The sequence below is a fragment of the Haliotis rufescens genome, unplaced genomic scaffold (assembly GCF_023055435.1).
Source record: "Haliotis rufescens isolate VD_foot unplaced genomic scaffold, xgHalRufe1.0.p SCAF_10, whole genome shotgun sequence".
Taxonomy (NCBI): domain Eukaryota; kingdom Metazoa; phylum Mollusca; class Gastropoda; order Lepetellida; family Haliotidae; genus Haliotis; species Haliotis rufescens.
In genome coordinates, this window is record NW_025963780.1 from 2,202,039 (window position 1) to 2,219,299 (window position 17,261).

A 17,261-nucleotide genomic window follows, 5' to 3' on the forward strand; every position below is an offset into this window, starting at 1 on the left:
CACACACACCCCACCACCTCCACCTCCACCTCCACCTCCCCCCACCCGGTAATCCTTAACAAATATATATATATAAATAATTTGCCATTTGGTTATTTTTAAATTTTAGATTTTAGATTTACACATAAAAATGATAAATTAAACAACTATCATCTAAAAAAAACAAATGGCAAATTATTTTTATGAGGCTATTAGGATCAGCGTCTTTATCCCCCAGAGGTTTGCAATCGGACCGATTATGTTGTCTCCGCCCTACGGAAGGTGTCGAGGTAAACAGATTGTGTAATCTGAGTGAAACATCTGTCAACCGCCTCTCCACGTGACAATCGGAACCACTCGAGACGCAAAGACGTCAACTCGGACCTTGACAGAACACGTATTAAGGAGTTAATGGATGGCCGTGTTTCCAACAGGGAAATGTCGTGTGCTTATTATATTGAGTTTTATGGGGTCAGGAAATTGCTGCGATTGAGTGGAGTTTGAGTGAGTTGTCATACACGTGTCGGTTGCTTGCACAGAACATGAGTCGGTTGTTATTAGATTTAAAAACAGTTTGATTTCTTTTGAATATTTTTATGTCAAAAGCGAAGTTTTTATTTTATTTTATTTATTTATTCTTATTTGGGGTATATTATTTGTGTGATAGTGTTCTTGTCGAAAATACACTTGATTAATATTTATTACTAAAATATGGATCCTATTAATGTTATAAAAAATAAATGTAGACAGGTTTAGATATTTTTTATATTTTCAATAAATTGTTTCAACAGAATGTGTGTCTCGAGACATATACACTGAATGAGGTTTTCCAGCTTTTAGCAATATTTCTACAATATCTACCATTTTGGAAACAAAACACGGGCCTTTCAACCCTAAGGGTTGAAAGAGTAAGAAATTATCCGCGTCGGCTGAGTAAAAATGCTCTTGTGTTATATACCGACACTTACATGCCGGGCAAAAGAAAGAATATACATGTACTGAAAACTGGATTTGACCAAAACATTACAACCGTTATCAATACGTTACGAAGATCCGGGATAGAATAGGTCCTCAGCAACCCATGCGTGCCGTAAAAGGCGACTATGCTTGTCGTAAGAGGCCACTAACGGGTTCGGGTGGTCAGGCTGGCTGACTTCGTTGAAGCATGTCATCTATCCCAATTGCGTGGATCGATGCTCATGATATCAATCACTGGATTGGTTGGTCCAGACTCGATTATTTGCAAACCGCCGTAATATAGGTGGAATATTGCTGGGTGCGGCGTAAAACAACAAACAAACAAACAAGCAAACAAACAACACGCTACGAAGCTGAAATTGCCAAAACACTGAAGACGTCAGGTCAAAAATACCCGCATATAATACCTCACCATCGAATAACCATGTATTGTTTGCTTTATTTTAGCCTCCAACAAACATGGGTGTATACTTTTTTGCCCTGCAATTAATGAATGTTTTTACAGGCATTACTTAGAAGTTGACGGATGACAAGGTAGACACAATTTTATGGATATTTTTTTATTTACAGTATTAAAAAAGGTGTTATCCATAAAATTGTGTCTACCTTGCCGGCAGTTAATGTCTTATGCATGAACGCTCGTATTAAAATGAAAACCAAATATACAGTAAATACAAACGACTTTCCACGTAGGCTACATATTTTTGTGGAATAAAATGAATAAAATAAAATGTATATTATGTGGTGTTTTAGATGGGGGTGAGTGGGCATGGTTTTACGCCGCTTTTAGCAATATTCCATCAATAGCATGGCGGGTGACACCAAAAATGGGCTTCACACATTGTACCCATGTGGGGAATCGAACCCAGATCTACGGCGTGACGAGCGAACGCTTTAACAACTAGGCTACCCCTCCCCCCCGTAGTTCGGAAGAATATGGTGCAGCCGTCTTAAAACTTTAGACTATTCACGTAATTATGTTGATGAGAATCGATAAACCACATATACAATGCATATACTCACATTTCATAAACCTATCACTTTTAATTAAAAGAAGAGTTTCCGGTATTCCAATGCTAAAACATTAAAAAGCAGCTGTAAAGACAGTAAACTTGTTCAAAAATATTTTGTTTAGAAAATTGTTTTAAAATATCTTAAATCTTAATCATATTCCGAAAACAGAAAAATGAGACAGAATTGTGTCATCAATCAGATAATTTTCATTGCATTGTTAATATCCTGTTTCTAACTTCCCGCCTGGGCTGTGAGGAACACTGCACTCCAGGACTGTCAAATAGATTCAGCCAGTTTTACTCAAACGTAAAATAAATCGATTTCAAACAATGGGAATTATCCGCATTAATACCGCTGCAAGCCGTGCGATTTACTCAGCAGGGCTTGTAGACAGCTGTGCAATGCACGAGTCTCGTGCAAGGCACGTGTCTCGAGCTCCCGTTTGAACAGACAGACAGGTAGATAAATAACAGTAAATGTGCACGGCTATCGTATTTGGAGTACGACTATACGCCCTGTATAAAGCTAATGGTTAAATTGAGATTAAGGATATCGTATCTCAAAATTAAACTGTTGTTAGAACGATGTCTTGTTATTTTCGCTATAATAGTGCGGTTAAAATGAGTCTCCGTTTTCTCTGTCAAATATACAAAACGGTTGTCAGAGATATGAAATTGTGTTTTAAAGGAGATTTTAGTTATTACATGACCTCGAATGAAACCACACACATGTACAACATATATATTGGATCTTTCATAGAGACTCTGTAATTGGTCCTTTTTTAAAAGAATAAAACGAATAGTGTAATTGGAAATGTTTAATGTTTCAACGGAATAATTTCATTCAAATAAAAATTTGCGTGTATGGGGATATTTTTCAGGCAGCAGACATTTTTTTTCAAATTCAGAAAAAATGAGCGTTTTTTTAAAAAACATGTTCATGTACATAGCACATGTGAACAGAAAGAATAATAATCATTCACTGTTTCGAAAACAGATTTTCAATGACACATTAAAAGTTTCGCACGAATATTTGTAAATGTATATATGTGGTTTTGTATTCGGTACTTTATCTCATGAACGCTGGGGGGGGGTGGGGGGGGGGGGGGGGGGGGACACGGGTGGCCCAGTCGTCTAAGGCGCCGTCCCTTGGGCACGCCAAAAACCTATGATTGTGGGTTCGAATCCCGGTTCGCCCTGATTATGTTTCTAGGTTTGTCAGCACCATACCCGTGCTCGTGGGTTTCACCGAAGTGGTAAACGTCTGAGACCTGCATCACTTCGGGCTTTCCTCCCACATTAAGCTGACGCGCCGCGATATAACTGGAATACTGTTAAAACGGCGCCAAACACAACTCACTCACTCATCAACGCTGAGTGGAATCAAAGTAATAATCCGACGTAAGGAAGCATGCGACTGAAAAAATGAGCGAGTTGGGTTTAACGCCACTTTGACCAATATATAAATTATTTCACGGGATGTCAGCTTACTGGTGAGAGGAAAGCCCAAAGTGTCCCACATCCAAGACGTTTACCACATAAGCCTGGTTTACATGCACACATTTACCCAAGGGGGTAACTGACATCCGGGAGTAAAATATACCCTGAGGGGTCAATTCCGTCATGTAAACATGTTATTAAAATGTACCCAAGGGAGTTAACTACCCCAACTCCATAGGTGGAGTAAATTTCGTAAATTAAAGTAGTGCATGTCATATAGGCTTAAGGCTCAATCGACCAGCACGGTATAGTGTGCACAAGTTAAGGATAATCATAAGGTCGAAACTAGGATTCAATTCCCCGAGCATCGGATCCTGACACGCCAGGGGGAGGCAACTCTGTACATCAACTTATGGTGCTTGGGGGTTGACAGCATTGGGATATAACTGAACCATTGTGCTTTAATGAATACATGTTTCAGCTATTATTGTCAAGGCATACGTACATATTTTCACTATTACAATTAATCTAAAAAAAGTGTATTTTTAACTTCAGTATCTCTAAAGATATCAGCGCTAAAGTAGTCAGGTAACTCAAGTTTATATTTATTTAATCACCATAAGGGTAAACTACTTCCTTGTATAATCTACCTATGACACATTAAGTCTGGCCAGCTGGCCTACGTGTCTTAATGAAGCGGAGGATATCATGGGGGCGGGGACAAAATGGGCTTCACACATTGTACCCAAGTGGAGAATCGAACCCGGGTCTTCGGCGTGACGAGCGAACACGTTAACCAAGAGGCTACCCCACCGCCCTTCGATATGAAGAAGACAACAAACATTCGGACTCTCTGTCCGGTGGGTGTTTGTTTGTTTGCTTGTCTGTTTGTTTGTTTTGAAGGGAGGGGGCGCACATAGGATGTCACTGCATGTTTTCCTTCATATGTATTCCCTAATATATTTCATTAAATATATTTCTTCAGAAAGTTGTCTTCTGTAATGAAATCTCTTATCTGTCCCCCAGAGGGTCGCAATCAATCACCACGAACCCAATAAGCCAGGTTATGTTCAGGCCGTCACAAACAAGATATGAGAACGTTCAACGGTTTAATTGAAGTAACAACTTAAACGTTGCATGTGTAAGCTTGTCAAACGGATTAGAAACCACCCGAGGAGAGAGTACATCGCCGTTTTAACAACGTTTTACTGAAAGAGAGAGAGAGAGAGAGAGAGAGAGAGAGAGAGAGAGAGAGAGAGAGATATGTTTATTTTTGTGTCTCATGCACAAGCCGTCATGGTAAAAACGGTTGACATAAAAGTTCAAAACAAAAGCTTGTACATCCAGACTTATTAGGCTTATGAGACACATTTAAGTACATGTGTATTCATTATGAAATAAAAAAATTAGAATGAATAAATAATAAATAAATTTAAATTATTTTTTTTTAAATAAAATAATAAAAAGACATATATATATAACCTTACATATAAATATACAATACTTATACAAATTAAAGTGATGTTTTTCTTTTTAAAATAACAATAATAAAATTAATAATAATGATCATTAACTTTTATAGTTTTATCTTCTTTTAAACATATAATATAGACATTTAGCTATAATGAGTTGCAGTGATTCCTCTAGCATAATGAAAATCAATTTATCTTAGCTACCTAAATTAAAAAATATATATATTAATAGCAAAAGCTTCTTGTAAAAGATCAGAACGTAAATTTTACTCGATGATGTCACGTTGTGGTAGAAGTGTAAAAAAGTAACAATAGTAGTAGTAATAGTAATAAAGTAATGCCAAAAGAAGAGAGGCGAGTTTTGTGGCCTGCAGGGAGTTGGCCTAGTGATTGAGAGACCCAGCAGCCTGTCCTCTGTAAGGATCTCTGGGGAACACGCCGTGGCTCGGTAGTGAAGACATGACAATATATATAAAGTAGATACAACTCAATGTGAGATTGAAGTGGGAGCCAGTGAATGAATGGTTACAATGCGGGATTTAAAAGTGAGTGCTCGATTACAATGTGAGATTTAAAAGTGAATGCGGCTATAATAGCCAGTGAATGTACAGTTATAATGTGAGATTGAACAGGAAGCCAGTGAATGAATGGCTACAATGCGGGATTTAAAAGTGAGTGCACGATTACAATGCGGGATTTAAAAGTGAATGCGGCTACAATAGCCAGTGAATGTACAGTTATAATGTGAGATTGATGTGGGAGCCAGTGAATGAATGGCTACAATGCGGGATTTAAAAGTGAATGCGGTTACAAATAGTGAATGTACGGTTAAAATGTGAGATTGAACTGTAAGCCAGTGAATGAATTGTTACAATGCGGGATTTAACAGTGAGTGCTCGATTACAATGCGGGATTTAAAAGTGAATGCGGTTACAAATAGTGAATGTACGGTTAAAATGTAAGATTGAACTGAAAGCTAGTGAAGGAATGGTTACAATGCGGGATTTAACAGTGAGTGCACGATTACAATGCGGGATTTAAAAATGAATGCGGTCACAATAGCCAGTGAATATACAGTTATAATATGAGATTGAACACGAAGCCAGTGAATGAATGGCTACAATGGGGGATTTAATAGTGTGTGCACGAGTACAATGCGGGATGTAACTGCAGGCCATTGAGTGTACGGTTAATGCGGGATTTGACTGGAAGCCAGTGAATGCACGGTTACAATGTTGAATGACTAAGGATCCTAATCGACGCAAGTTTGGAATACGAACATAACCAACAACCTTGGGGGACGCACCTCTGCGCATCAGCCTTCCACTGACCTAAGCTATCTCTGATATTTCAGAATCATAATCTCCCTGAAATTAGTAATTTTTGAACACTACACATATAAACAGAGAAGCAAAAGAAACTGATGTTTGATTCAATTGAAAATATCTTCAGTTAGCTGTATTGTATCAAAAAAATAAACTGTACCGGCGTTCGGCGTTCAGCACTCAATGAATACTTTGACATGGTTTTATTGTTTTAAATATAATTTGATTTTAGAAATTGAAACAAAATTCACATAATACAAGACTACGGGTGATTATCTTTGACATCTTATATCTTTGAAAATCAATAAATTTGCTTTTTTCGACACAAAATTACATTTAAAACACGGTAAGGTCATGTAGGTGCAAATCCACTTCTTACTCCAGTTTTCATTGAACCAGTTTATTTTTACAAACAATCAAACTGTCAAAATTGACAACGGTTCTTTTAATTTTCAAATACATAAAAAACAAACTCGGTATACTTCCTTTTGCCCCAGTTTGGGCACTCAGTTATTTCACTGGAGTATGTATGAGTGCATGTCGGACAAACTGTTGAACTTTGGTTAATTAAAAACAGGAGAGAAAAAATGAAATCGGGACAAAAAAATCGCAAACCTTGTCAGGGTCTTGCCTGTTTAACTAAATTTAAAGTTACCGTAATAAATAATTCTGTACAAATGCCCCTCCGTCAAGACATGTATTTTCTAGATAAAACAGGTCTTGCTTTCAGTCGTACACGAACGCCAAACATGTTTGATACAGACAAATATATGTTTGATTCATCATTGAAACAAGCATGCCGAATGGGAAGTTTTAGTTGATTTATGGACAGATTGGATGCCACCTACCCTACATATGTCAACGGCGGCACGTATGTACATATCAAATCAGTGTAGGGTCTTTGTGTGTTAAGGTTTCGATAAAGTGGGAAAAAGGTTAGTTCGTTTATCGTCATATGATTAATCAAGGTTCTATTCTCTACGTGGTGTCTTCGTTGTTATTCCGATGCGAAACAGGCCCAATGTTTGTCGTTAGAGTGAGTGAGTGAGTTGAGATACTGGTCAAAGTGAACAGGCGACGTGAAGGTTTCAGTGTGAATTGATAATGTTTTGTCCTTTCAATTCTCCTCAGCGTTGATGAGTGAGTGAGTGAGTTGGGTTTAGCGCCGCTTTAACTGTATTCCAGTTATATTACGGTATGTCAGCTTGATGTGGGAGGAAAGCCCGAAGTGATGCAGGCGTTTATATTACCACTTCGATGAAACCCGGGCACGGGTATGGTGCTGACAAACGAACTGTCATTCGGAACCATTTGTCTTATGAACGGACATCATTGTGTATCGGGTGGACATATCATGTGACCTCGATATTGTGCATACCCCGACAGTAAGCTGAAGGCGAGAAATATAAACTGCTCAAATCAGCGTTTAATCTAACTGACTCACTCACCTATGGTGATCCAAGGACAAAATGTTTCTGAAAATTATCAGGAATATAATGATAGTTGAAATATTGCAATTAAAAAAGATAGTTTTGCAAAATGTGAACAAATGGCAAAGACGCAAAGTCGCAGAGCCTCTGGTTGTTCACATGAATACATTGTGCATGCGTTTGTCGCAAGAGGCGACTAACGGGATCGGGTGGTCAGGCTAGCTGACTTTGTTGATGCATGACATCATATCCCAATTGCGTGATCGATGTTCATGATATCAATTACTGGATTTTCTTGTCGAGACTCGATTATTTACAGACCGCCGTCCTATAGCTGGAATGTTGTGCGGCGTTAAACAACAAACAAACAAACAAACAAACACACACACACATACGCGTATGCCTATTGCAATGGATTAAACAAAACTCACTCACTCACTCCTTCAATTGCGTGATCGATGTTCATGATGTCAATTACTGGATTTTCTTGTCGAGACTCGATTATTTACAGACCGCCGTCCTATAGCTGGAATGTTGTGCGGCGTTAAACAACAAACAAACAAACAAACACACACACACATACGCGTATGCCTATTGCAATGGATTAAACAAAACTCACTCACTCACTCACTCAATTGCGTGATCGATGTTCATGATGTCAATTACTGGATTTTCTTGTCGAGACTCGATTATTTACAGACCGCCGTCCTATAGCTGGAATGTTTTGCGGCGTTAAACAACAAACAAACAAACAAACACACACACATACGCGTATGCCTATTGCAATGAATTAAACAAAACTCACTCACTCACTCACTCACTCACTCACTCACTCACTCAGTGTCTGAGGGGGCGGCCGGGTTGCCTAGAGGTTAAAGCGTTCGCTCGTCACGCCAAAGACCCGGGTTCTCGTGTCCCACGCCGTGATATTGCTGGAATATTGCTAAAAGCGGCGTAAAACCATACTCACTTACTCACTGTCCTGACCGATGATCTCTGTGTGATGTACGACAATAAACGGTAAAACACGGGCACTGAACGTTGGCAGTAAATGTTAAGCTTAATTCAGAGGATCTGTATCTTCACATAGAGGATTACCACTTTCATTGGCACAAGTACGTTTAGATGTCTAACTCAGACAGAATGTACACAGCACATCTTGTTTTAGAAACTGTAAAGTCTAGAGGATTATGTTTGTAACAGCTCAGATAGATAAGGATAAACCACATACAGGCACCCCATTAATCTGGGGTATGTTAGTCCGCAAACCCAGTTAATCCGGAAATCCCCATATTCCACAAGCATCGTTTGTCCGAAAACCCGTTTATCCGAAAACCTCGTAAGTCTGAAAATTCGGCCCCTCGAACGGTTACTGTTGGGAAAGTATATTTTAATATAATATATTATGAAAGAGACATGTCTACGAACGCTTAAGTTTGTTTATCCGGAAATCGTTAATCCGGACGATGTCACTGTACGGTGTCACTGTACAACATTACGGTCCGCATTACCGAGGTTTCTCTGTATATGACCAGAAAAAAATGAAAATTTCTGATTTCAGTCTGATTGTAAAATACGTATTATACATACGTATAAATTAGCTGAGTGAGTAAGTTGGTAGTTAGACCGTTGTTGGCACCATTTCAGCTACGTCACGACAAGCGACACCAAGAATGGGCTTAACACACATTACCTGAGTCTATGGCGTGACGAGTTAACAAAACGTTGTGTATAGGCTTGTGGTGAGAAGCGACTAACGGAGTAAGGTGGTCAGAACAATACACCCCCACCTCCCATATAACGAATCCCGACCACAGATATACAGCTGAACTGTATCAATAAACCACACAATTAATGAATAATTGAAAGGAGGCCTTTTGAAAAGTTTCTCATGACTTTCTTCTTTAAGAGACATTTAGAAGTCGGAGTACTAAGTAAGGGTCACTTGCTTGATAACGGTGTTCGAACCTATCAAAAGTTTCTCATGACTTTCTTCTTTAAGAGACATTTAGAAGTCGGAGTACTAAGTAAGGGTCACTTGCTTGATAACGGTGTTAGAACCTACACCGAAACGTCTCTGCTAATTGTGATAAAGAAGTTGTTCATCCATAAATCTCACCCTTACTTACTTACTCATGACTTAATCGTTCTCGTTCAACGTCATTTTGGAGAAAGATTTGACCAGCCGCCTCACCGCTTCATCACCATCACACATGCTCGGACGTTTCGCTGTCACAATTTATACTCAGTAATGTCCCCGAGTTAACCAACAACTTTCAAACAAACATTTATTTCAAAGCAAGTTAATCCACCGCCACCGGAATCCAACCTGGCAAGGAGTTGTATAAACTCAACACGGGCGGCATCAACGTGGCGCCCTGGCGAACACCTCGTTCATGTACGGTCCGTCAGAGAAATCAATATCGAGTTAAGAGCTGGGCTTAGCGTTCGCCAAACGTCCCACTGAGTTTTCGTTATTCATTCGCGATGAGGTTGCATACGTTCGTGCGCTACATTCTGTTGGTGTGTTGTTTTTGGCTTGCTGTTGTCTTTGTGACGTTTATTAACACATTAGGTAGATATGAGGAAGCGCAAGGGACCAAGCATGACCAGATTCGTTTGGAGGAAACGATGGCGCAACTTTTAACCAAAAATAGGACTTTGTTAATGCGAGCGGTTGAGTTAGCTGGACTTGGGGAATTTCATGATGATCGTGGTTTTCAGCATCATAATCATCCCCCGAATGACCCGTGGAATGACCCAAATTCAAGAGGTAAGTGTTGCTGAGTGAATCATATTGTACGGCCCTCTTAATGTTACTGCAGTGGAACCCCGTTAATCTGTTCATTACCGTTCCAAGAGAAAATGTTTGGATTAACAACTGCCTGGATTAACAAATCATTGAGTTATGACCTTCGTATACATGTAGACGCTCTTAACAGTATTCGTCCGCATAGGGGTGTTTCCGTACCAACGAGGTTCACACTAACGCAGATTCATTGTTTATCTCAGCCTTATGTGCACAATCAAGTTTGAGCTTGACAAACGCGAGAATATGCAATATTAGGATTGAATAAACATTTAAATAGCATTGTTAATTTTCTGTGTGAATTGTATCAGTATAAAGTAGATACCAGTATGTATTCATTTATCTCAGCCTTATGTGCACAATCAAGTTTGAGCTTGACAAACGCGAGAATATGCAATATTAGGATTGAATAAACATTTAAATAGCATTGTTAATTTTCTGTGTGAATTGTATCAGTATAAAGTAGATACCAGTATGTATTCATTAGTTTATTGACATTTTAATTACTTTACAACATAATGTTGAGTACTGTTCCCATTCATATCTGACAGTCAAATTTGTAAAAGAAGTCCCTGTTATAAACAATAGTCCGAGATATAAAAGTAGTCCCAGTCATATCTGATAGTCCCAGATATAAAAGTAGTCCCGGTCATATCTGATAGTACAATTTGTAAAAGTACAGTAAACTACGTTTATAACGAACACGCTTATAACGAACTGACGGATATAGCGAACTTACTATTTGCTGTAGTTATGCTGTATATGTGCTTATAACGAACTACGGTTAAAATGAACTAAAATTAGTGGTCCCTTTGAGTTCGTTTTATCCGTAGTTTACTGTAGTCCTGGTCATATCTGATAGTCACAGATATTAAAGAAGACCCAGTCTTATCCGACAGTCCCACGTGTAAAAGTAGTCCCAGACATATCTGATAGTCAAATTTGTAAAAGAAGTCCCAGTTATACATAACAGTCCTTGATGTAAAAGTAATCCAAGTTATATATAACAGTCCTTGATGTAAAAGAAGACCCAGACATATGTGACAGTCCCACATGTAAAAGTAGTCCCGGTCATATCTGACAATCCCACATGTAAAAGTAGTCCCAGTCATATCTGATAGTCCCAGAAGTAAAAGTAGTCCCGGTCATATCTGACCATCCCACATGTAAAAGTAGTCTCAGACATATCTGATAGTCCCAGAAGTAAAAGTAGTCCCAGTCATATCTGACAGTCCCAGATGTAAAAGTAGTCCCGGTCATATCTGACCATCCCACATGTAAAAGTAGTCCCAGTCATATCTGATAGTCCCAGATGTAAAAGTAGTCCCGGTTATATCTGATAGTCCCACATGTAAATGTAGTCTCAGACATATCTGATAGTCCCACATGTAAAAGTAGTCCCAGACATATCTGATAGTTAAATTTGTAAAAGAAGTCCCAGTTATATATAACAGTCCTTTATGTAAAAGTTATCCAAGTTATATATGACAATCCAGATGTAAAATTATTCCCAGTCATATCTGACAGTCAAATTTGTAAAAAAAGTAGTCCGAGTTATATCTGACAGTCCAAGATGTAAAAGTAGTCCCGGCTATATCTGACAGTCCCAGTTGTACAAAAAGTAGTCCCAGTTATATACAACAAGATACAATAAACATCATGTAAATGACAGTGTCGTGATATTTGTTTTCCATACTATTGTAAACAACACACAGTTTTATCGAAATATAAACCAAGTTAGCAAACAGACAATCGGAAGACTGGGGTGTTGTGGGGAGTGTTGGTTGTGGGCGGGGAATGGGGGGGGGGGGGGGATTAAGGGTGAGGGGGCTGTGGAGCTGATGTTTGTGAGCGTACAATCTTATTATCACACTATAATAAATCATGTTGAAACGTTGAATTCAGTCGGTCCCGTCCTTTAATAACATTGGATTTAATAAATGGGAGTTTTCTTTTATCTAAGAACTCAGCAAGCTTAGACCAATATAAGTTCTCAAACGCAAACACCGAGGGTGAAAAGCCTTATAAAGCCCTTTCGCCAGAACCCTTTATGTTCCGTAGGTGGGTGTGTCCATAAGCACATGTGCAAAGCTCTCCATTCTAATGACACGCGGAGAATAATCCCAGCGCAAGAATGTCATAAATAATTGTCAGGGAAACAATACTAAGGAGACTGTGCACCCTGCTGTTTCATTGAATGCTGTGCGTGTATACTAGTAGACCGTGGTAAAGTCGACAGGTCGAGGTGTTCCTGAAGGCTGTTCATTAGTACAGTAAACTACGTTTATAACGAACACGCTTATAACGAACTGACGGATATAACGAACTGTCTTTTTTTGGTCACACCAATCACATGGAAGCGCCTCTGATGTTTCTTTCTTCATATTTTTCAAATACAGTAAACAACGGCTATAACGAACACGCTTATAACGAACTGATGGATATAACGAACTTATTTTTAGTCCCGACCATTTGTTTATATATGCTGTATGTATGCATATAACGAACTACGGTTATTACGAATTAAAATTAGTGGTCCCTCAAGTTCGTTATAACCGTAGTCTACTGTATAGTGGAACACAGTTCGCCTTTAATCGCGTCTACATGTAGAGAGCACAGCAAATTGTATTGACAGGTCAAGTGTATACAGAGCTACTCAGATTCACACAGTTTGCACATCGGATTTCCTACCTCAATAAACCGAATAAATAAACAGTCAATACTTAATTAAAATTAAAAAAATACCACACTCGTTCTCGCCAAATACCATATATTTACGAAACGAGTTGACATACGCTTTCGCTCGGTCAGATAAGATATGTAAAATTTAGTTAATATAAATACACGTAAGGATAAAAAAAGAAAAAAACCAACGTTTTTCTTATTTTATTCTTACGTGTATATATTGGATTGCATATCCAGGAAACGAACCGGAAACACTGATATAAGTTAACAATACGCGCTGTCCCCCCTGGTGCACTAAGCACTGGGTTCAGTGAGTGAGTGAGTGAGTTGGGTTCAACGCCGCTTTTGACAGTATTCCAGTAATATCACGGCGTGTCAGCTTAATGTGGGATGAAAGCCCGAAGTGATGCAGGTCTCAGACGTTTACCACTTCGGTTAAACTCACGAGCACGGGTATGGTGCTGTATAGAGAGCACAGTACATTGTATTGACAGTCCACATGTATACAGGGCTAGTCAGATACACACAGTTTGCACATCGGATTTTCTACCTCAATAAACCGAATAAATACAGTCAATCCTTAATTAAAATGCGGGAATAAATATAATACAACACTCGTTCTCGCCAGATACCATATATTTACGAAACGAGTTGACATTCGCTTTCCCTCGGTCAGATTACATAATTATGTAAAATTTACGAGTTAATTCGTATACACGTAAAAGTGGTTAAAATTGTGCACTTTGGGAAAAAAGCACCAAACTTGGCACACTTATACATTGAACCATTCTAAACATTTTTGGATATGGATCCACCTCAGCAGAGCCCTCTGGTGGTAGAAAATTCAAGATGGCCGCCAACATGGCCGAAATCTCTAATGATATCAATATATACTCAATATATCATACTTATCTGATCCATTTATACATATATCCATAGGAATGCATGCGGCACGAGTTGCAGCAGAGCTGTTTATAGTTCAAATATAGTTTGCAGCGCCTCCTGGTGGTAGAAAATCCAAGATGGCCGCCTGCACGGCTGAAATCTCTATTGATATCAATCTATACTCAATATATCATAGTTATCTGGCCAATTTATACAAATTATCATTGTAATGTATTTAGGAGTTATCACAAGAATCCTGTTTATAATTCAAATCTAGTATGCAGCACCCTCTGGTGGTTATAAAAGTCCAAGATGGCCGCCAACATGGTTGAAATCTCTAATGACTTTAATCTTTTCTCATTATATCATAATTTTCTGGTCAATTCATACAATTTATCAAAGTATCTTTTTCAGGATCAGTTGCTACCATGCTTTATATAATTCAAATCTGGTATGCAGCGCCCCCTGGTGATGCCGAAAATCCAAGATGGCCTTCAATATGTTTTTGTTTTAGGAAATTGTCTATTTCTACAGCAGATGTAGATATCATTTGATATCTTTGGACTTAGGATAAGTTGATAAGTTTTGAAATGATAAAACATATTTTAAATGAAATTGTATCAGTTTATATGTATTGTGCAGGATCTTTTCGTATAATGACTCGGCATATTATTTTATAAATGGTCTACTGAGAAATTTTCTACCTAGTTTTTTTTAATATGCCGTGTTCTGGAGAACAATTTAATGAATAATGTGAACTGTATCCATTGTATTAGAACAAAATCATTCATAATCATCTGGGAATAGATTCATATGTTTAAACATCCTTTAAATGTATGTTTAAGTATTATTGACATTATTGCCATGAACCTATGATATCAACTTACTTCCTACTTAAGTATGACCAGGAATATAGCTTCAATGTATGTGTTTACGGTTCTCTTATTCAGTTACAAAGAACACTTCCTTCAAAGTATCACATAGCACTGCACTCAAGACCGGTAGTGTAAAGTTTACAAAGGCTTGCAAGACTTCTTACAGGTGTAGTGTGAGTTTATAACACTTCTTTGTGCCTGACGAAGTGTTGTCCACTTGGGTATCTATATATTACTGCATGTCCTCTCCCAACCCCTGACTACAAGATTCTGTAGCGTGGGACGTTTGTCAAGCACCTGCCCCCATAATGTATTGGTGCTGTCTTAGAGCTGCCTCGTTGGGTTGAAATGTTGTCAAATGTCTGAGATCTTCATGAACAGAGATTTTGCCTTTCATTGACCTTTCAAATAAACCAGTGAGAACGACAAACCTCTCAAGAATCTGCATTGTGTTGTCAGAGATATCTGCTAATGATGGGAAAGCATTGGTGACTTCAGGAAATACTTTACACGTATTCCAAGCATATTAACCGGTGAAGGCATGACATAGTGATAATGTCTTTGTATTCCGTGGGCCTCTAGAAGAAAACTCTCGGTTGTTTCAGTCAATCCAACTGCACCTCCATCTACTTCATACGACCATTGAATTGTTCATGTGTCTGATCTTGTGCCACACCAGAGAATGTCCGTTTAGTCTTGTGTGTCATTAATCCAACGGAACAATATTCGTGGTACAGCGGTGCTCGTGCTCTACTGTAAGGGGAACATATCTGTGAAATGCAAGCCATTAATATAACAAGTGATGCTGCAAACTTAAGGAAATCTGCTTTTTGAATTGCACTCACCAGGCGCAATATGCAAAGTTCTTGTTCAGGAACAACGGGCAAGTAGTGAAACCGGGGCTGAGCACTTTAATATGGTGCACATCAATTTCTGAAAGGATCTTCTGTGTTTGCCTCTGTTCCTTACATTGAGCATATGCCTGATGTTGTAGCAAGGTGGGTACACATGAGGAAGGAATCAGGAAATCTGCCTGACCAATTCCAGCAGAACAGATTGCAGTTTTCCATCTACTTCCTTTGGGACAGTTTCTGAGAATCCTGAAAGCATCTTTTTCAATATGCAAATCTACCAAAAATGTTAAGGAACCTCATCATATAATTCAAGACAGTTCCACTTGATTGTTTTAGCAATTGTGTACAGTGGTTCTTCCAAGGCAAGCACATGCATCGGACCAGGATTCAAATGCTCAATACCCTTTTTGTACTTCATTAATTGAATGCTGTATCATGGCAAGAGACTGTGCACATTCTAGAACATTGGCATATTGGTAATTGTTGTTGGAGGATATGTATGTCTTGTTTTCCAAGTACTTCTTTCATGTGATGTGACTAGTTTTCCTCATGGTCAGGCATTGTGTTAACACTATCTACATCTTGGGTGAAATGTCCTTTTAAATGAGGCACATAATTACCCATCTTGCTAAAACAGGATGGGGGTACATAGGTATATACTATGGCCTGTTTGGAACAGGTTTTCCTTGTATGTGTGCTTTCTTCAGTAATAAATGGGGCGGTCGGGTAGCCTAGTGGTTAAAGCGTTCGCTCGTCACGCCGAAGACCCGGGTTCGATTCCCGACATGGGTACAATGTGTGAAGCCCATTTCTGGTGACCAACGCCGTAATATTGCTGGAATATTGCTAAAGGCGGCGTAAAACCATACTCACTCACTAAGTAATAAATGAACAACACCCACCCCAACCCACCCAGCCCCCCACCCCCCTTCAGCTGGTGGACGCTGCTGCAATAGTGAAATGCTGGTACCATGAAGTGGATATGTTGCTGTTGTAGAGCAGGGATTATGATAGATGTTATCTTTTGTGAATGTTGGTGGGCATATCACACCTTCGTCTTCATAAACACCACAAACTGTGCTATATCTGTTGAAATACACCAGACAGTCATACTAAATGCACAAACCCATATTGAGAAATGTGTCTACACATTTTCTTGTTTAATACCAAGTAACAGTATACTTGTAACAGTATTCCAGTTATATCACGACGTGTCAGCTTAATGTGGGAGGAAAGCCCGAAGTGATGCAGGTCTCGGACGTTTACCACTTCGGTGAAACCCACGAGCACGGTGCTGACAAACCTAGAAACATAATCGGGGCGAACTGGGATTCAAACCCACAATGATAGGTTTCAGAGGGACGCAACTCTACGTTGCATTGTATTTCAGTGATGTGAGGTGAAAGTCCGGACTGATGCCGATTTATAGTGAAAGCCCACTGAGATACCATGCCACAGTTTAACATGAATACCCCACTCAGACACAGTATACTGACTCTGAGCCGACCAGTCCTTG

General features: G+C 39.0%; 1 protein-coding gene across 1 annotated transcript in view; it reads left to right on the top strand.

Annotated features, from left to right (window-relative positions):
- The first annotated feature begins 10,090 nt into the window (after nucleotides 1–10,090).
- LOC124145463 (polypeptide N-acetylgalactosaminyltransferase 5-like) overlaps nucleotides 10,091–17,261 on the top strand; it is a 31,563-nt gene continuing 24,392 nt past the window's right edge. Inside the window, exon 1 of the mRNA XM_046515229.2 lies at nucleotides 10,091–10,410. Within this exon, the coding sequence (XP_046371185.2) occupies nucleotides 10,125–10,410 (286 nt within the window). The 5' untranslated portion in view covers nucleotides 10,091–10,124. The remainder of the gene's footprint in view (nucleotides 10,411–17,261) is intronic.